Source organism: Plectropomus leopardus, chromosome 2, assembly GCF_008729295.1.
Source record: "Plectropomus leopardus isolate mb chromosome 2, YSFRI_Pleo_2.0, whole genome shotgun sequence".
Taxonomy (NCBI): Eukaryota; Metazoa; Chordata; class Actinopteri; order Perciformes; family Serranidae; genus Plectropomus; species Plectropomus leopardus.
Window position 1 is genome coordinate 29,170,518 of NC_056464.1, and position 22,410 is coordinate 29,192,927.

The window sequence follows — 22,410 nt, forward strand, 5'->3', positions numbered from 1 at the left end:
AAGGGAGAGAGACAGAGAGGAGAGGAGAAAAATAATTTTAAAAAAATTGTTTCCTGTAACATAATATATATATATGGTTGATATATATCTATTTCATATATATATATATACATACAAACAAATATACAAGATCGATTGTTTCTGGACATGTTTCCCTATTTTTAATAAATATATTTTTTAGAATATCTATAACCCGATGTCACTCCAGATATTAAACGGTTTAACCATTTATTTTATTTATTTATTTATTTTTCCACGAGCCTTTTCATCCCCGGAACCACAGTTGGAGCTACCTCTACGGGGACGGAATTTATGGTCACACTGGAAAAATTTGGAAATTAGCAACGTTTATCAGTTCATTTTCACAGTTACTGGTCGGATTAATTGATCGGTTGTTGGCACAGCGGGGTTTCTTGAGGAGTGCAGTGAAGCAGCGGACAAGGTAAGCGCCAGCAGCGGCCCGATGTTTGAGTTCACCCGGCGCGTCTCACCTTACTGTCGGTTAGCCTTGTTGTAATTCAGGCTAGCATTAGCTGCGTGAACGCTACACCTACACAATATAAGATTGTTATCTCGCCGAGACAAGCCAACAAAACACTCAGCTCGACGCGGAGAGCCGTTTATCTGCCGGTCCGAGTTACAGCCAGCCACCGTGTCTCTGCTGCGGCTCACGGACAATAAACAATGCAACAATTACGTGGTTTTAGCGTTTGAATTTGCGTTTATTGTTGTGTAATTAGCTAGCGTGCAGGTCTGCTGACTCAGCCGGAGAAACAGTAGTGTTTATATGCGCCCAGTTAGGAATCACATTAAGCTAACTAACGACAGGTGTTTGGTGTTAATTAACAATGATAATAATATAAAAACAGATGAGCTCCAGAGGTAGCTTCATGCTACATGCTAGCCTCCTCCATCCACGGCTCAAAAGCCATTGGGTGAAATCCCTCCCATGTGTCGCGTCATATGTACCGGTGTGTTAAACATATTTTTAAAAACATTAAATTCTGTATTGTTGAAAACGCAGTTCATTTTTGTAGTTCGCTGACATTCAGTATCTGGTTTATGCAAATGTAAACAAACAGTGTGAGGACTGTAGACGCTCATAATAATAACAACCTGATTTGAATAGATCACTATAAGAACTAACTTCCACACTACAGTAAATATTTTTAAATCCTTGTTTGTGCCCCATTTTCACAGTTTTAAATAAAACATCCAAGACTTTTTAATGCTCTCAAAAGATAAATTCCTGTCATATTATGGTCACAAATTTGTTAAATCTATTAGTGAGCACTTTTTCCAAGATAGTCAATGCACCCTGACAGGTGTGGCATATTAAGATGCAGATTAAAAGATGCAACTCGAAAAATGGAGAAAAACAAAAAGTGTAATATGTTAAGTTGTAGGAAAGGTCCCATTTAGTGACCTAAGGGTCTGAGAGTGAGTTTTTCTGATTATATGAAACTGCACAAAAAATAAAAATGCCTAGAAATCAGTGTTGTTGCCAATCATTGACATATCCCTGATTGTAGCCCCAAAAATCTCCTCAGCGTTTAGCATAAATAATTCTTTGTGTGTGTGTGTCTGTGTGTTTGTGTTTGTGTTTGTGTGTGTGTGTGTGTGTGTGTGTGTGTTTCTCATTAAAAACAGTGTTATTATGCAAACAGATTCTGAAAATGAATAAATATTTAGTATTTACAATCAGGCCTGAAGTTGTTTAAAAAAAACCCAAAAGAACAACAACTGGAAAATAATATTACTGTATTAGTAGTATTATAGTAGTCTTTTAAAGCAGTTTAAGAAAAGGTCCCATTTTGGGACTTGGGGGTTTCAGAGTAAAACATTTTAAGTGGCCACAGAGGGTTAAACAGCATCATTACTACACAGGTGTGCCTTGGGATTAGGGCTGGGCGATAAGTCCCTTAAATAACGTCACAATCTTTCAGGGTATTTTTGGTATAATATTCTTGTCAATGTGACAAAATACTGAGAAATATTTTTCTATTAATTCCAAAAACAACAATTGCAAAGAAATAGTGATATAGTTTTATATGTCAACATAAAGCAAAAAACACAAGTTTGCCCTCAAATATTCAGTAAAAGCCTAAACTAATTCTTTCATTGCTTTAGTTTGTAAACAACAGCAGAAACTCAGATTCTGTATAGAATATAAACAGCACAAGAAAATTAAATCAACCACAAAATGCTCATATAAACAGTTGCCTTAAAATATACCTGAAATTTGTCTTTTTTGAAGGAATTTTGCTTTTAGTCATGCTTATTGTTGCTGTGCGTAACAGACTGAAATCATTATGTCAACAAGTTGTAATATTGCCATTATCACAATATGAATTTTTCTTTTCATAACAACATTATGCCAGTATTATCCTGATATGATGTGGTACATACAATAGAAGGCCAGATTGATCAACACTACATGATGCCACAGATGTTACAAGTTTTTAGGGAGTGGGCCACTGGCTGGTGACTTAGAAATGTCCACCAGAGCTGTTCACAGTTAACTTAATGTTCATTTCACAACCATTAGACTTCTCCAGTGTCGTTTCCCTGAATTTGGCTGTACATCTAACCCAACCGGTCTCACTATTGCACAAATTGGTTACGATGACAAACTGCTGTCAGGTCAAGAACCTGATGAGGATGTTTAGTGTGCAAATGAGCTTCCTTGGGATGATTTCTGACGATTTTTGCCCAAATTCTTTGGTTACGGAAACAAAGGATGGGTGGCTGGTCTCAGACGATCTTGTAGGTGAAGATGCTGGATGTGGAGATCGTGAGCTGGTGTGGTTACAAGTGTTCTGCAGTTGTGTGGCTGGTTGGATGTTCGGCTAACTTCACAGAAACGCTGTTGGGGACATGTTATGGTAGTGAAATAACATTTAGCTCATGGGCAACAGCTCTGGTCGACATTCCTGCAGTCAGCACATTGCCTCAAAACCTGCAACATCTGTGGCATTGTGTTGTGTGATCAAACATCACGTTTTAGAGTGGCCTATTGTTGTGACCATCCCTAGACACACCTGTGAAGAAATGATGCTGGTTAATATGACCCACCTGTCAGGTGGATGGATTACCTTGAAAAAGGAGAAGTGCTCACCAACATGGCTTTAAACAAATTTGTGACCAAAATTTAAAAAAATATATATGTATTGAGTACTTTAAAAAGTCTTAGATCATTAACTTAAACCTGTGAAAAACAGTAGGAAAACAAGTGTTACATTTAAACTTCAGTTCAGTGTATATGCACACCAAAGTATTGTGCTGTCAGACATTAGTTCTGCAGCTGTAACATCATCAAATTACTTAAACTTTAACGTGCATTTTCCATCTTGTTGTGACATTTGCAGTGTTACCAGTATTTGATTTTCTGTATATTCTGGCCAATTTAACAAGGACCCAGAGGCAGCAAGTTAAAAACTCTTGAGATGTTATTGATGCAGACCTTTATTATTATTTTCTTTACATATTACCAGCATCACCAAAGTAGCCTATTGGGAATATTTTTAAGCACTCAGTGTTTCCTGTCCAGGCAGATTAGAGCTGCTTTTTTTCACAGCAGACATTTTGACTCATCGTAGAAGGAATAACACAGATGAAACTAATTTTGTTAACAATGGCTTATCTGTATCAACTTCCTTAACAGTGAGCCAGCAGTGCCAACACCCTGAAATCAGTTTGCCTGAATGGAAATGGTCGTTTTAAATGTCATTGATTGCACTTGTCCTTTTCCTACAATGCAAGCCAAAACGTAGGCTGTGATAAAGGTCTAGTAATGTTCTTATTTTAAAGTCTGTTAGTGTTGCCCATGGGGATGTCCTGATCGGATTGGAAGTATTGGTATTGGGCCGATCAAAGCATTTTTTAATCAACTGGGATTGTTTGTTTATGTCCGCCGTCACACAGATGTCTTAATCGGAGAGCATGATTTGCAGCAGATATTCAGGTTTTATTGTAATGCTGCTACTCCAATAAGAAGAAACTGATTTTTTTCCGTGTTCACTTTAAGCTGCTACACCACTTTAAGTGAAATTGAAATTTTTTATTGTTTAATTTTTAGTGAACTAGTTTTATTATTATAATGGGAATTGTACCTGATTTGTGTTTGTTGCGACTGGAAATGTTAAAGTTAAGCTCCAACACTACATTGATGTGGAATTGTGATTATATAACTAATTTATAGTGTTTTGTCCTTTTTTTTTTTTTTTTTACAATGCTACGCTAAGTGGTTTTGAGAGCAATTTCTAAGGACACATTTGAGCAGTTTTACTTGTTTTTTTTTTTTTTTTTGTTTTTTTTTTTAAAGCTGCACTGAGTGGAACTGTAATAAAAGCCATATAGAATATTTCTAGTTTGTTTACTTTGTTATTTTGTATAAAATAACATTAAAAAACCCTTAAGGAACTGTTCGGTTGCAGGTATTTTTCCTTGCATTGCATTGCAGAGCTATCAAACTGTCAAGCATACACACTGGATTGATTTTATAACTTCAAAGAATCTGAAGTGTGCATTGTGCAGCTATATTATCCAGGTAAATATAAGTATCACATCGGGACTCAGTATCGGCAGGTACTCAGGGCTTAATTTAGAATAAAGTTAGGATAGTTTACGGTTAAGGAAAAAGGTTAAGTTCAAGTAAGATAAAGGGGAAACACAAATCCATGGGGTAAACAGACTTTTACACAACTGGAATGCCTTTTGTGATTGAACTCCCTTACAGTGAGCTCAATAGGTTATTCAAAACGCTGTCCTTTACATTAGTTAGTGCCAAATCATTTCGTCATATCCCTCCAGCTCCCGACATCTTTTTTTCATGTTTTACTAAATCAAACATTGTAGTCTTGGCTAAAATACTGTTATTTAATAAGCCTTGTCAAGGGGCAGAAAATGAGTGTGACTACTTTGTAAAGTGAAAATACCAAACATTTGCTGTTTGTTAAAAGTTACTGCCGGATAACTATGTTTACCTGTGTAATGTTATGGTGTCTTTGATTATTTTAGGGCTCCTGATGAAGGTGTGCAGGTAATACATTGCGAGCCTTGTAAGACGCCATGTCTGAAGAGGCGATTTCAGAAAGTGACCTGGAGCCCAGCCTTAACAGTGAGGAGGAGTATTTGGAAAATGAGGAAGATGAGGACAATGAGGACATGGAGGAGGATGAGGATGAAAATGATGGAGATGATGAAGATGATAGCATTGGTAAGGGACAAAAAGGTTTGAGATTTCTGATTTTCTCAGAAAATATCACAGTTTCGCGGTATCACAGTTGTAAATAATTGTATAATAATGATTGTAAATAAATAGTCAATAAATAAATTAAGTTCAATTAAAAGCCAAACTAAAAAGAATATTCCTCTAACGCATTCACAGACAGTAAAGAAAGAAAAGAAATTGGTGCTTGTTGACTAGCCTGTGATGAACTCAAACACTGTCTGTTCTCTCGCTCCAGAACGACCTGCGAGTGCCCAGAGCAGGACAGAAGCAGCTCAGGATGGCAGGGACTCCGCTTCAGCTACCTCCGGAGAGCCATCCTCAGAGCCTCCGTCTCAGCCTGCGTCCCGCCCATCCTCCAGGGCTCCCTCCAGACCTGCCTCTCGCTCTCAGCCTCCAACCAGCCCTGAAAACTCGAGCCAGAGCAAGCCGCCCTCCAGCAAAACAAAGAAACATAAAGCCTCCAAATCAACCAAATCCTCTAAGTCTTCGAAAGGCTCCAAACCTTCCAAGCCATCTAAGCCCGCACACATGAGGAAGAATATCAGGTGCATTTATATGTTTAATATTTTTTTCCCTGGTGTGTATTACATCATTTACTTATTTAATTTGATTTATTAAAACAACAACAACAAAAACACTGCTCAGGAGCAAGCTCTAATTAGTCAAACAGAAAACAAAGTTCTTATACGATGATAAAAAATGAAAGATACTATCTCATTATTGAGTTGTACTTATTGAGCAGACCATAACTTATTACGAATAAAAAAAAGCCCCCAATAAAATCATGGTTCCTAAAAACTACCATGACTGTTCTACAGCACTGTCATCATTATAGTAATCCACATCAATGCTCGATAAAGAAGAAAACAAACAACAAACATATAATTTACATTGTAGTATGTACTGTATATGATCCCCTAGACCATACACACCGTACAATACAAAATCATCAAGCTACTCGCTGTGTGTCGTCACATAAGGAAATGTTCGTATTTTAACTGAACTTTTTCCGTTATGACAATAGAAAGCTGCTCAAAGAGGATCAGCTGGAGGCCGGGACCAAGGCTGCTCAACAGGAGGAGATGGACAGGCGAAAGCGGCTGGAGCAGCAGAGGAAGGACTTCCCGACACCAGCCTCAACTGTCCCAGACTCTCAGCTAGGTAACTGTCCATCTATCAGTGAAGCTGCACCTTTCCAGTCATATTTAACCCTTTGAAACGTGGACCGACATCAGTTTTCTTGTTCTTGCTGTGTTCAGACGCTTTTCACAAGCTAATTGACCCTTTAAAACCTGTACAAATTGGTTTGATTTCTTTCAAACACATGGAAAAAAAGGCAATGAGAAACTTGGCAGGAAATGTCCCACAAATTGCAACAAATTAGTAAAGGGTGACAAGAAAATTACCTTAAAATTAGTTGCATTAGAAAATCATCTGAAAAAATGACCAGAAAACTATATTTACAATAGTTTATATTTATTTATTTATTATATTTATTTTTATATTATGTTAAGGGAAAAAATAAAGAAATATGTACAATTTTATTTTAAGCACCTTTTTAGGTAATTTTCTATTTTTTTCTGTTGCTTATTTTCAAGTAATTTTCTTGTAACTTTTTTACTATTTTATTTTTTTTAAAAATTCTTGTAAAGTTGCTCATTACCTTCTCCCCATGTTTTTTTTTTTTTTTAAGATATTTTCTTGGGCGTTTTTGCCTTTAATTGATAGAAAACCACATGTATGAAAGGGGGAGAGAGAGAGAGAGAGAGGAGATGACAAGCAGCAAAGGGCCATGGCTGGAGTCAAACCCGCGGCCGCTGCAGCAAGGACACAGCGTCTATACATGGGGCGTCCGCTCTATCCACTGAGCCACCAGGCGCCCTGTCCCCATTTTTAAAAAAATAAATCAAAACAATTTGCTCAGGTCAAAGGATCAGTTCACCCCAAAATTAAAAATCCATTTTTTTTCTCTTACTTTCACTTAGAGTATTAGAGATATCGGCTGCAGAAAGGTCTTGTCTCTTTCTAATATAACGGAACTAGATGGCACTTGTGGTGCTCAAAGCAGCAAAAAATGCATTTTTAAAACCCAACAGGAATGTTTCTTTTCAGAAGTCATGACGTGATTACTCAAGATAATCCACAAGCCAACTGCATTACTGCACAGAAGGAAGCGTGCATTTGCTCATAGACAAGAGGCCTGTGCTCATGATAGCATGAGATGTAAACATTGATGTCGCCCCCCTAAGCCAAGCTGAAATGTCAGGCCGCAGCTACACAGTGATGCAGTTTGTGGGTGTTGTTCAGCTGAAAGAAAATAGTTCCTATGTGAAATTGCTCATAACAATCGGTTATTTGTTATATTGTTATTTGTTATAATTATCTTGAGTAACTGAGTCATGATTCCTGGAAAGAGACAATGCTGTTGATTTTTTCAAATATTTTTTTTGGGCGCTTTGAGCACCACAAACAGAGTGCCATCTAGTTCCATTATCACTTAATGTGGAGAGAAGGCAGACAACTCCATAGTTGATATCTCCGACCCTTGGAAACTCACACCAGAAAAACTCTAGACTGATAAATAGCACTACAGGTAAAAGGAAAATGCATATTTTTGATTTTTGGGTGTATTCTGCCTTTGAGCGTACTTTCTATCTTAAATTTCCAAATATCCTTCCCTTTGTCCAATAGTCGAAGCTGCCTCGATTTTAGGAGAAGTATCTCATTTGGTCCCTGCTCTCCTGAGCAAGCAGGATGTGATCTGTCTGGACAGCAGTGGTGATGAAGATGAAAAAGTGGACCCCAAGCTGCCTGCACTTGCCATTAGAGATGGTAGGTTTTTGATACTTCTGTGTATCTTTGATGCTTTTTTCCAGAGTGATTCCTGGCAATGTGAGAATCAAGCAAACTCTCACATAGTGTTCACTTCTCCTGTGATGGTGCAGATATAATTGAGCTTAGTTCTGGGGACGAGGACGCCCTGCAGATCAGCAGCGAGTCGGCTGATGAAGACGTTGATGGCACCACGGCCTCCGAGGAGAGCAGCGGGGCACACATCAACGACGCACTGAATCTGCCTGATGCGCAGGGACGAGTGCTCGTTAATATCGGTCACCCTGCAGAAGAGAAAGACATTTCCTCGCTCGCTCCACAGCTGGCCAGGGCTGTCAAACCTCACCAGGTATGCACACAATCTCTTTCTCTCTCGAACTCTTAAAATATAAACACTCAGAAACAGAAACCTACAGTCCAGATTGTCTTTTCTTCGCATGTCTAAGATCGGGGGAATCCGGTTTCTCTACGACAACCTTATCGAGTCTCTGGAGCGGTATAAGACCAGCAGTGGCTTTGGCTGCATCCTGGCTCACAGCATGGGGCTGGGGAAAACACTACAGATCATTTCCTTCACTGACATCCTCCTGAGGAATACTGAGGCTCACACTGTGCTGGCCATTGTTCCTGTGAGTCATCAAACTGTGTATTGTGCTAATGGAAATGATGTGGAGTAAACATTTATGTTCCCTTAATACACAGTTCATTTGTTTTATCACATTAACCTCCTCAATCTTTGTTTCCTTCCTAAAAGGTGAACACACTCCAGAACTGGCTGACAGAGTTTAACCTCTGGCTCCCACCTCAAGAGGCTCTTTCCGCGGACACTGACCCTGCACTCGTCACCGGCCGCACATTCAAAGTTCACATTCTTAACGATGAGCACAAGTAAGTAACACGCCATGTTGTGTTTGAAACAACATGGCGTTGATTCCTGAAAGAAGTCAGTTTTTTTAGTTGTGCACTGGCACTTTTAAAAGCTCTTTGACCCTGTAAAACTAGAACGAATTGGTTTGATTTCTTTTAAACACAAATGCAAAAAAATGGCAATGGCAAGCTTGGCAAGAATTGTCCCAAAAATTACAAGAAATTAATAAAAGGTGACAAGAAAATTACCTAAAAATTATTTTTATTTTATTTAATTTTTTATTTATTAAAAAAATAATCCAAAAAAATGACCAGAAAAGTATTTACAGTGATTTTATATTTAAAATTATCTTACAGAAAAATACAATTATGTATATATAAAATAATTTTATTTTGAGCTCCTTTTCAGGTGATTATCTCTTTTGTTGTGTTTTACTTTTTTCTTCTGCTTATTTTCAGGTAATTTTCTTGAAACTTTTTTACTATTTCTTTTGCAATTTTTTGGGACATGTCTTGTTCAGTTGCATTGCTTTCTCCCAATGTTTTTAAAATAAATCAAACCAGTTTGACCAGGTGCTCAAGAGTAATGCATCCATTGTCAAATATTTATGCTGTGTGAATCACACTGACTGTGTGACCTGCAGAACAACACTGGCCAGGGCCAAAGTTGTGGAGGACTGGTCCAGAGATGGAGGGGTGCTGCTGATGGGTTATGAGATGTACCGCCTGCTGTCCATGAAGAAGAGCTTTGTGATGGGCAAGAAGAGGAAATAAAGAAGCCCGCAGGACCAATCATCATCGACCTGGATGAAGAAGACAGACAGCAGGAACTCATGAAAGGTCAGCAGAGGACATATGTTTTAAAACCTCTTTCACACCCCCAACACTGAACCATTTCTGTGGTTTTTAGGGGTGGCGGGGGATCTTTAGGAGGAGATAGAAGGTTAACAGCATGTTCCACACAAAAAGTGGTATTCATACAAGTAGGAAACTAATTTGAGATGCAGCTCAGCACTGTGTGTCAAGTTTTTATTGTCATGAAGATGTTTTAGTTGGGTACTAATTCAGATGTTTAAAGTTGATTTGATTTGATTTTTGGAAATTTATTTTGAACATGTAAATTTTTTTTTTAAATGATCATACAAACAAGCAGACTGACAGAAAAGTTTACATTTCTGTTCATATTTACATCTTGCGAATATAACTTATGTCTTGTCTAATAAGCTGAAATGCAAACGTGAATTTAAAGTTTAACTTATATCTACAAACTCATTCGCTCACTCTTGCCTCATGTGTCTTTTCAGGTATTGAAAGGGCCATAGCGCGGCCCGGCCCAGACGTGGTGATATGTGACGAGGGTCATCGCATTAAAAACTACCATGCCAGCACGTCCCAGGCTCTGAAGAACATCCGCTCCCGCCGCCGAGTAGTCCTGACCGGTTACCCGTTACAGAACAACCTGATTGAATACTGGTGCATGGTGGACTTTGTAAGGCCCGACTTTTTGGGCACGAGGCAGGAGTTCAGCAACATGTTTGAGCGGCCCATTCTGAACGGCCAGTGCGTGGACAGCACACCTCAAGATGTCCGTTTGATGCGCTACCGCAGCCACGTGCTGCACAGCTTGCTGGAGGGGTTTGTCCAGAGGTAAACCTGCTGTCAGTGTCGAATGTAGAAATTGGACATCATGGGAAAAAAAAGCTTGGTATCCTGGATGAAGCTTACCTGTTACTTTTCTCTATGGTGCGTTACAGACGAGGTCATGATGTGCTGCGGGACCATCTTCCCTCCAAGGAGGAGCACGTGATCTTGGTCCGGCTTTCTCCCGTTCAGAGGGCGCTGTATACCGAGTTCATGAAGCGCTTTAGAGAGGCGGGGAACAGTGGCTGGCTCGGTCTAAATCCACTCAAAGCCTTCTGTGTGTGCTGCAAGGTGAGACTGTTTTCCTCGCTGTCAGGTGAAACCTCTGGTACTCAAGGACCAAATGAGCCCCAACTGGTGGGCTGCGGTCCAAAAGTGGGTCACGGGTCCATTCTGAATTGACTGTAAGTGCCGTACAGTAGTGAAGTACAGTGAATTTGGAGTACAGAGCTTTTATTTTGAAATACAGTTTTCTTTTTTTTTTTCTTTTTTGGGGGAGGGCGGCTCCCCAAAGCTGCAAATATTTTTCCTGTTTTTCCTTGAGCCTCCCTGACTCAAGGAAAAAGCATGAAGCATTTGTCACACATGATGTGGTAAAGGACTGTTGTAAATTTGGGAATTCAGTTATAATTTCTGTTTTTACAGTTTCTGGCTTTGATAATGTGTCATTTTGGCGATTTTTATTTTTGCTGGTCCATGGGTATGGAAGGCATGTTTTATTTAAAAGTCACTAAAAACAGAAAAAGAAAAGAAAATAAAAAAAAAGAAAAAAATCACCAAGAATTTTTAGAAAAACGAAAGCCAAAAAACTTTAAAAAAAAAATCACACACAAAAAATTTAAAAAAATAAAAAACATTGCAAACGTTCTAAAGAAAAAGAAAAAAAGCTTGTAAAAATCACAAAAAAAAAAACCCCAAAAAAACCCAAAACAACAAAAACACCAATTTCTTTTAAAAGAAAACATGCCTGTGGGTTTGGAAGGCATGTTTTCTTTAAAACAATTATTGTGCTTTACTGGGCGAAGCCCCCAATGTCTTCAAATGCTAGAAACACCCCTGGTTTTAACTCATTGCACTTTATTCTTGTAAGATGGTTTTCTTTGTTCCATTAAATATGTGGTCATTTCTGTTATGTGTGAACCTTAAACTAATGACTACGTAGAAATCTGGACCCAGCGGCTGGACAAGCTGGGAACCATTGCTCCAGAGACACATTCCTGATGAAGCAGGTTCATTTTTGCTGTAACCGTAAAAGTGCTGCTGTGGCATTTCATTTTTCTTTCCCGGATGCAGATCTGGAATCACCCAGACGTCCTCTATGAAGCCCTGCAGAAGGAGAATCAGGCCAACGAGCAGGACCTGGACCTCGATGACATCACTGCAGCGAGTAACCCCCGCTGCCCTGCACCGGGTGCCGGCCTCAAAGCCAAAGTAGCGGACTCCAGCAACAGCAAACTCAACAACACCCTTCCAACTCTCAACCCCTCGCAGGATCGAGCCAATCAAGTCATCACGTATGAATGGGTACGTCATGAGAGGCGGTGCAAAGCTCTTTTCTTCACAGCTTAGTTTTACATAATTAAATATGTAATATGTAACTTTTCCACATTAAAGGGTCTAAAAACAATTCTACCAATGTATATTTAATATATTTAGTTGTGTACAACTAGTTGTACTTATGATCTCAAACATTTCTAACAATGTTCAAACCCCAAGAGATCTGCTATTTTTATCAAGTCCACGGTCTTTCTCATTTGGTCTGTCAGTGGTATCATATCCCTTTTGTGCGTAGGTCAGGATTTTGGTTGTCTGCCAGAAATTCTCATAAATTAATTTTTCAGTCTTTTTAAATGACCAATGTTTTTTCATATGTTTTCAACACAACTTGCAGGTGGACTTCAACCAATAGCTGCAGTCAGTATCACAACACATATAAATATCAGGGCAAGAAGACAGGTAACTAAAAACAGGACATAATAAATAAAATACCTATTTTACATTTACTTAATGAATGTTATGTGTTATGTGATACAGCCCTGCTATTATGATAAAGACTAACAGATACAGAGAAATAATTACATATATATATATATATATATATATATATATATATATATATATATACCTGCATACTTTTTTAGCCAGTTCTCAGCCACATTTTTTAAGGAAACTTTGAAACAAATTGAGTATATGTTAGCGGCAGCATCAGGGAAAAACTGATATTTAGCATGAAACTGCGTAATCATTGTTTTGACAGGCATTGCTCATCTTTTGTTATTTATTTTTGATTGAGAGACCCCTTAGCAGCAGAAAATGACACAATGTACGTTTAATACAGCTGAATGAGTCCACAGGATTTGACATCTTTGTTTCAAATCTAAAGCACCTAACAAGTCAAGTGTAAAATATAAATATAATACTTAAATACTTCTTTACTTTTATTTTACTTTTAATAATATGTCATGTCAATCCAGAGCTTTGTTGTTTTCATTCTTCCGAGCCTGAAGTCTCTTGGAGTCTGACTGTTTTTAATTCAGCAGCTTTTTCTTCCTCATGATTTATTTCAGGCGAAGGACATCATGTCAAACTACCACACGGGAGTTCTGGAGAACTCTGCCAAGATGATTCTGCTTTTCCATCTGATTGATGAGAGTGTGAGAAGACGAGACAAGATTTTGGTGTTTAGGTAAGACCTTGGTTCAACATACGTTGTGTTAAACACAAATCCACCTTAAAGCAGCTTAAAGAGGTGGGCTGAATACATTTTTTAGCTCACTAGTCACAGTTATTTAGAGCTTTAAGAGATTTTTTTTTCTTACGTGTAAGAAATTAATATTTTAATCCTCCCATGCCGTATGACTCTTCAAGGCTTCTAGGAATTTAATTTCTAAGAACTTCTAGGAACTAAAATTCTGATCATTAATGAAACAAAATTAATGCTTTTTGTAGCAATAGTGTGTATATACAGCAGGACTGTGGCTATTAAAAAAACATCTGACTCTAAACTTTGAGTGTACCATTCAAAGACTGCACTTGAACTCCATTTTACAGGGTTCCCACGGTCATAGAAAGCCTGGAAAAGTCATTTTGCAATGTGATTTTCAAGGCCTGGAAAAGTCATATTCAGTAAAAATCAATGAAAATTACTGAAGTCATTAAATTTTGTTGTGTGTAAAGAAATTAATAGTTCTGCTAATCTTCTGGGGATAACCTTTCCTGTTATGTGACATACCGGCAAATTTATTTTTTGTAAGCTAACTGTTGACGTAACGTAGCTGTTGATATGTATCGACTTCAGATTGCACGGTATATCGTTTAAGCATCTACAGTGTGATGTTCAATAGTCACGTTGAAGGATGTGCAATTTCAAGTAATGCAAATTAACTCAAACAAATCACTGCTTGATACAAATAGAAAACTTGCATTGCTCTCATTTTCCATGACTTACACCAGCCAAGTTTTTCCCCTTTAAGACAGGTTACGTGTAAATGTGCCGTAGTGTGGCGGCGTCTGTTATGGGAAGCAAGACTTTCCTGTTTGTGTGTGTGTTCATGTGTGTAGAGAGGTATCATTACAGGATCAACAGGTGCTGCAGAAATGGAAATTTTCATGAGTCCTTGAGAAGTCATGGAAACATTTTGAAATTTTGTCCATGAAAATGTGTTTGAACTCTGATTTTATTTCATAATAACTTAGATTTATTTTGTACCAAAGTGAATTTACTCTTCTCACCCCTCTGTTTCTGATTTGTACCCACCAGTCAAAGTTTGTCCACCCTGACGGTCATTGAGGACTTCTTATCAAAGAGACCAATGCCGGCAGGCATCGCCTCTTCTGACAGCCAGAGCCAAAACTGGGTTCGCAACCTCAATTACTACAGTGAGTCATTCAGTCTGTTCTCTTTTTCCTCTCGCTTCCAAACCAGCAACTCTGCAGAAAGAGTGATCATCAACACCGAGGCTTCAAAAGATCGTCTGTATTGATTTGATATCACTGGCTGCAATTCCTCGAGTTCTCCCATTTGATCATTTGTCTTGGCAAATTTACACTGTGCTCTGGAAACACATTTAGGAGCAATCTTTTTGTAATTTGACTTCTTTGTGTGTACGTACAGTATATTTCCCAGGGAGTGTTTTAGATTTCTCCAGTCTTTTTATTGTGAAGCCAAAATGAAAAAGCACTTGTCCTTTAAGAATTCAATAGAAATGTCAACGATTGAAAATCTTCCAGCTTTTTCTTATCTTAATTACTCAATGACAAATATTACCATGATGCACTCTGCAAGTCAAAGTGTGTTCAGGTGCTTTAGTGTTGAGGGATGATGTGTATTTGTCTACAGGACTAGACGGGAGCACATCTGCATCAGAAAGAGAGCGACTTATAAATCAGTTTAATGACCCAGAAAACATCACAGCATGGGTGTTCCTCCTTTCTACAAGGTACGTGTCTCTGCTCTCTGTTTTCTAATCATTTTTTACACTTTTATACTGAGTGAGGCGCCCCAGTAGCTCACTGGGTAGAGCTCGTACCCAGAGGCTGAGTCCTTACTGCAGCTGCTCGGTGCTTGTGCTGCATGCCGTCTCCTCTTTCCCAACTCCCTCTGCTTCTCTCTCTCTTCCTTTCTCTGAAGCAGAAATACCAAAAATATTAAAAGAATAATAATTATTTGCTGTGCTCATTCCAGAGCGGGCTGTTTGGGGGTGAACCTGATTGGGGCCAACCGTGTTGTCGTATTTGATGCCTCCTGGAACCCATGTCATGACGCTCAGGCGGTGTGTCGGGTGTACCGCTACGGTCAGAGGAAACCCTGCCACATTTACCGCCTCGTCTGTGACTTCACATTGGAGAAAAAGATCTATGACAGACAAGTCTCCAAACAGGGCATGTCTGGTAAGAGATTTGTATATGCAAACCATCTGATGGTCAGATATCGCATTTGCATGATCCCCAGGGTTCCCACGTCATGGAAATCCTGGAGAAGTAATAGATTTTCACAGTCACCTTTTCCAGGCCTCCGAAAGTCATGGAGTTGTAAAAATCATTGAAAGCTTAGTTTACACACGTCATTAAAACATGATGTGTGTAATAAATGAAACTACATTAATGTAACGCAACATTTATTTTCTGTAGCTGTGACATACCTCTGATATATGTAGAGGTGTGATAGTGTTTTGGTTGTTTTTGTTTGTTTGTTCGTCACATACATTTCTTATTTGTTTAAGCACTTTTGGCTGTAGGGGAGGGGCATACAACTTAAAGTGGCTTTTTTTGTATTTATTTTTATGAATTATATCTTGCGTTTTAATGTTGTGTCCATGTTTTTGTTTTAAAGACCGTGTGGTTGATGACCTGAACCCAGTGCTGAACTTCACCCGTAAGGAAGTGGAGTCGCTGCTGCATTTTGTTGAAGAGGAACCTGAGCCGATCTCTGTAGAGTGGCGGGAAGATTTTGAAGCTGTGATGTATGAAGCTTGTCAACTTTACCCGCACCTCATCACCAAGGTACAGTGGCAAGATAGGTGTTACTCATGAGCCTAAACTCTGCATGAAAAGTAGTTTTTGGGTTTGATGTTTAAATTTAGGCATATGATAACTTGTAACAGACACAAATATTGTGTTTCTGGTCATTACTGCTCTGACTGTTTTGATTCTGTGGTGTGTTTATTAGATCGCACGGATGTAGGAAGTTCATTTCTCTGAAAGTTGCTGAGTGGCAAATGAAGCAACATCCCCACACACACACACTCCTCAAACAGTAATCCTATTTTATGCACTGGGGACTTTTTTCCCTTTTGCCTTAGTATCAAAATACAAGAAGTATCAGTTATTGGTTTTTGTATACTAATATTTTACGGAAGTTTAACATTATGGTGATAAACAAAGTTGACCACCGCACACTAAAGAAATTTGTGACAGAGCGAGCAACGTGTTTCGCCTGCAGCTTCCTCAGGTTAGCTCAGTGAAATTAGATGAGTATTCACAAGTGCTAGAGGTGATAAATACACACGAGTCACATGACTGATTATTAACATCTTTTTCTTTTTTCTTCTTTCTCATTTTTCAGTGTATTGGTAAAGTTGGCTTTACCTTGTAAACTCAATTCTTACCTAAAAGAAGGCTGAAATCTGTCTTTTGTGAGATAAGATCGACCTTCCTCTTACATTGAGAATCTGGTCTGATGGTTGATCTGTAATTAAAGGGATAATTCACCCAGAAATGAAAATTCAGTCATTATCCACTCGTGAAAAACATCACTGGTGTCATGTTTTTAGCTTTGTTGTAGACCAGCAGTATGGAGACATTTTGTGGTTTTGTTATGTATTTTTTTAACTTTTAAATCCTGCTCACCATTTGCTCCAATTGTTTGTTGAATGAGTGCAATGCCCTTCCTCTGTGAACCTTCTGCAGTTTTTTGTGGACTAAAAAAACTTCATTAGACTTTCCATTGGCATGAGGGTTAGAAGATAATGATTGAATTTGTCCTTTTTTTGGTGAACTATCCCTCTAAATTTCCCTCTTCCTGTTTTTCTCCGTAGCAACCTTTCCATCATGAGTCTCTGCTGGTGGACCGGAAGGAGTCGAAACTGACCAAAGCAGAGAAGAGAGCCGCCAAAAAGAGCTATGAGGATGAGAAACGAGCCTTGGTGCCCTACTCTCGCCCATCATATGCCCCCTATTACCCAACCAGTGATCAAACGCTCACAAACATTCCAGCATTCAACCAACGTGGCTGGTGGGTTTCAGACTGCATGCATTTTTTAGGGAATCTCACATAATGGTCAGGGCTCCCACACATTTCCATGGACAAATGATCCATGATCATGTTTTTTTCCTTGCCTGACTTGCAGGGTGTTTTTCAGACATATCCAGTTCAAACAATGTTTCAGGTAGCACACATGAAGGGAGAGACGGGACGCAGGGGGAAAATAAATAAATGTACAAGACTGTAAAAAAAAAAAATGTCACAAATTGAGGCACATTTGAGCAACGTGACATCAACAGCATCATAAAATGAATTTGCTCTTATGCAACATTACGTGGAGGGTTATCCACACAAGATCGCTGTAACAATTTTATTACTCACAACAAAATTCCATGACTTTTCCAAAACTTTTGATGATTTTTAACCCTTTGAAACCTGGATCAACATTAATTTTCTCGTGCTGCACCCAGATGCCTTACACAGGTATTTTGAGCACTGAGCAAATTGGTTTGGTTTCTATCAAGGAAAAAAAAGGCAATGAGCAACTTGACAAGAAATGTTCTACCAGTTCCAAGAATTTAGTAGTTTTAGAAAATGATGTTAAAAAAATCTTAGAAAAGATGTTCTATCTTTATAAGCACCAGAATTATAAATTTAAAATGATAAAACTCAGATCATGTCCTTGTTTGTTATTGGGGTTTTTTCTCTTCTTAGTTGCTTGTTGCCTTTTTACAGTTATTGAAAGAAATTCAGTTTGCTGATGTTTCAAAGGGTTAAAAATTCAATGACTTTTCCAAAACTTCCTATTATTTTTTCTTCTTGCGTTCCAGACCTGGAAAATGTGATTGTGAAATTCCATGACTGTGGGAATCGTGATTGGTCAGTTTCTCTCTAAGCGCTCCGAAAGCAAAACCACCATTATGTTTGTTTCCGTTTATGTTTGTTGTTGTTGTTTGAGGTTGTAGCTCTACATGAGTTTTCTTCTTTTTCTAAAAAAATTCCATCAGACTAGACAAGACTGTTATATGTGTGTATGTGTGCGAGCATGTCATGAGTTCAGCTCCTCATATTTTCAGGCGTCCCATGGCACGGCCGGATGACAAGCCTGTGGCAAGTGTCAGGCCCATCCAGTCGACCCCAATCCCCATGATGCCTCGCCAGGTCGGTATGGGCATGGCTGGCTCCAGCTCTGCCGGCAGCCTGCCTGTCAACTTCCTGCAGAAAGCTGGAGTTTATGTGCAGAGGATCGTCACCACAACTGGTAATTAATAATATATTTAAATCATAGAAAGTACCACACCATTCCCGTAATATTAGATTAACAAACTAATCTTTAAATAAAAGGAAAATGATTACATGTCTTGTGAAATGTAATCACCACACACTGACATCACTTCTTCAAACCCTTTTTTATAGATTTGCTTTTTTGCGATGTTGTCAGTTTTAGTTCATGTATTTTAATTTGTCTTTTAATTATTATTTAGTTCTGTCTTAATCATGTTCAATTCTATTAATATTCTATTATTATCTGCTTATATTCTTTGAATTGTATTTACTCTTGTTGGTATGGGTTTCTATTGTTAGTTTTGTTTTGTAGTTGTTTCTATCACTTTCTGATTATCATCTGTCTTATAGGTTTGCCTCAAATGTCTTTTTTAATTCTACTTTAATTTTTTTTTTTAATTAATTAATTTTTTTTAAATTTTTTTCTGGCCTTAGTTCAGCATAATGTTGTTATTGTTAACATATTAACATCAGCTGTTTTGTCTGCATCTACAGACATTGTCATCCCAGGAGCCAACAGCACAACAGATGTTCAAGCTCGAATTAGTGCAGGGGAGAGCATCCATGTCATCAGAGGATCTAAAGGTAGTTCGACACCTAAATATTTGCTCTCTGCAAACATTTTGAGTTACTGCCTCCATCACTTGAAGTTTTCTCCACCACAGGTACCTACATTAGGACAAATGATGGAAGGATTTTTGCAATTCGATCTGGAAAGATCAGTCGGCCAGCAGTCAGCGGCTCTGCTCTGTCAAGAGGTACAAAGTCTTGTTTATTATTCTTGTTTGCTGCTACATAGTTTTGCATAAAAAAGCATCCAAATAACGCTTGCATGTGCATTTTTAAACATGCTCATTTTACATGTACTGAGAACACCTGTGAAAACAGCTTTTTACTGTTTTCTGTGTTGGATGGATTTGGGGGCCTGATTTCATGTTGTCTGTTTTGTCATTATGGTTTGTTATTATGATATATTTCTGTTTTACCTGTCATTTCATTATTTGTGTCACATGATGGTTTCCTATTGGTTCCTGCTGCTATATAGGTGGGGCCGTACCTATTTAGCATGTTTTTAAAGCCCTGATGAAGACCGGTAGTGATTGAAACATGTCTTTTTTAATGATTTAGCCACTTTAATAAACGTTTTAATGTAATTTTCTTTCCTATTTATCCTGTTGGTTCCCGTTTTTCATGAACACCCAACACAGGTTTTTGACCGACGTTTGATTTTTTTTCTCCTTTTGTAACGGTGTTATTAATATTATTATTATTATTATTATTATTACGTTTGGCTACACTATCGTATTTTTAGGGTTGACCTTTCAAGAATACATTATTCAGGGGCAGAGTCACTGTACTTGTCTCCTGACATTTTCTGACTGAATTTCTCTCTCCTTTGCAGACTCCCAGGGGTCCTTGATCCATCCAGGCAGTAATGGCTGTTCATCTCCTGTGGATCAACAGCAGGGCTCACCCAACGGGGAGCAGCGGCCCTCCTCTCCCTTAAGCTCTGAGATCCTCAGAGAGCTCAGCCACTACACCTCGTCCACAGGTGATGCCGCCGCCGCCATGGGGAATGAATTGCCGTCAGAAATGTCGGCCGTACCAGGGGGGGATGAAGGCGGCTCGCAAAACAATCAGACTGGTGATCTCGGCAGACAGCTCAGTGACGACCTCTTGAACTCGGCTTTAGAGATGCGCGGCAGCAAGCGTAGGAGTACTGAAAGCCAGGGCAACACACAAGCAGGAGGTAAGCGCACTTCAGCTGCAACACGTTTCCCTGGACTGTCCATGGGCTCCAGTGGACTCAGTTTCCCCCCCGTGGGTCTGAACTCCTCCTCCCTTCTGGGGAACCTAAGTCACATGAGTCATCCACTTCTGATGGGTGGCAGCGGTGGGTCGTCATTCCTTCAGACACCAGGACAAACACTGGCTGACCTGCAGACCATGTTCCCCTCTGCAGGTTCAGACCTACTCAGACAGTCTGCCACAGGGAACGGACACCTCCCCGCCCCCTCCTCGTCGTCTCTGTCCACCGTTTTCTCCTCCTCTTCCACCACCATCCCAATGTCATCTACACCCTCAGCAGCAACCTCTTCCTCACTGGCGCCAGGTTCTCTGCCTCCGTACTTGATGAACCCCAACATGGCCGGCCTGCTTTCGTCAGGCTTCCCTCTCAATTACAGTCAGTCGCTGCTCTCTGAGCCGAGGATGTTCTCCACCCCGCTCCTTTCTGGGTCAGGGGGGTTCTCCACACCTAACTCCAGCTCCACTACATCCAGTTTCCTCCCCCATTTTAACAATCCCACTTCCAGCCTGCTGGGGGCAGCTCTGACCCAGCCGGACGTACATCAGAGTGCGGAAAACGGCGGCAGTAGTTCTGATGACGACGTTATAGAGGTGACAGGACAGTAGAGACTCAAGAAGTTTTGGATAGGAAGTTTCACACACAATTTTATCAATCATGATCAACATAAAGTACATTAGGGATGGGAATGCTCACACATTTACATGACTAAATGAACTAAATTGATCCTATGATAGTATCTACCATAACCTATAAACTGGTGATTGACGGTCAGATCAGAATGCCACCTCTACCTAACTGGACATGATGCAAACGAGTGAGTGAACATCAGATCAGTGGGGCCAACTTGGCGACTTTCTCGTCATACTTAGTGATCTTTCATACCCTAATAGCACCTTTGTTTCTAGAAAGCGGCCAGCGACAAATTTCGCTACTTATTCAGATAAGCAGGACAAGAAAGAAGTATTAAAGGCCCATATTGTTATTCAGTCCCGTGCATGTTGCTCAGAGTAATCCCAGTCCACGGCTCTTTCACCACCATCGCAGGGTCTCGCCCATCTCTCCTCTTGTGTCGTGCAGGCGGTTAGGGAGGAAAGGAGACGCAGCTCGCCGTGGGAGTTCAGTTGTAGCGAGCTTCTATGGTTGTGCAAAAGCTCCCCCATGGAAGCTTGGGGTGTGACACTGTGACTGCAGCAGCGATGTTGAAGGGTTACAGCAGATGGAGCTATGAAAAAGGATGCTATATGGGCAAAAGTATTGGGCCACAATACTTACTACACATTATACCTACAGGAGCTTTTATGACATCCTCTTCTGAATCCAAAGGCATTTATTTGGAGTTGGTCCCCCTTTTGCAGCTATAACAGCTTCCACTCTTTTGGGAAGGCTTTTTACAAGATTCATCCAGATTTTATACACCTGTGGCAATAGGACTGAATGAAACACCTGAATTCAAAGATTAAGAGTTATGGCCCAATACTTTTGTCCATATAGTGTATGTTGTGCACTGAGCTGTTGTTTGGGTGAGCTTTAGGTGCCCCAGGGTTGACTTTTTTCTGGAGGACAACCTGGACGCTAACTTTGTCCTGGCTCCTTTGTCAAAAAGCTGATGGGATTTTGGACTATGGCAGAAAATAAGCTCGATAGTAAACAAACCTTAATGAAATATGTTTTGTTTAGCAAGATAGTCTTCACAAGTGAACAACACTTTTAGGATTTTTGAAGTCAAAATGTAATAGCCAGAAGTAAAAAGGCATTGTTAGGCTAAAACAAACTACACTACCATGGCGTTGACTCCGCTACAAGGCTGCAAAGCCGTGTTCGGAGCAGTTCGGCGTGATGACGTTCTGTAGTCTCATTTAGCCACCTGTTAGCAACCGCCTTTTTAAACACACATAAAAGCTTCAAAGTTTGCCAGTGGGGTAATCACTGACGTATTTTATGTCGTGAAATAAAATACGAAACTCTTTTCAGCTTGTGTTAACCACAGATCTTATTTTAGGCTTCTAACGAAAAACTATTTTAAAAAACCCATTGACTCTG

The 22,410-nt window shown here is 39.5% G+C and overlaps 1 protein-coding gene across 1 annotated transcript; it reads left to right on the plus strand.

The window, feature by feature from the left end:
- Positions 1 to 337: 337 nt before the first annotated feature.
- On the plus strand, positions 338 to 22,410 carry rad54l2 (RAD54 like 2). The gene is given in 23 exon segments (XM_042507683.1): positions 338 to 442; positions 5,020 to 5,218; positions 5,469 to 5,778; positions 6,258 to 6,394; positions 7,925 to 8,065; positions 8,179 to 8,414; positions 8,512 to 8,694; positions 8,820 to 8,953; positions 9,577 to 9,701; positions 9,704 to 9,772; positions 10,237 to 10,579; positions 10,687 to 10,864; positions 11,867 to 12,097; positions 13,141 to 13,259; positions 14,334 to 14,452; positions 14,913 to 15,012; positions 15,258 to 15,463; positions 15,906 to 16,075; positions 17,110 to 17,306; positions 18,353 to 18,537; positions 19,056 to 19,145; positions 19,226 to 19,318; positions 19,963 to 22,410. Coding segments are annotated over 22 exon segments (4,527 nt in total). The 5' UTR covers positions 338 to 442; positions 5,020 to 5,070; the 3' UTR covers positions 20,976 to 22,410.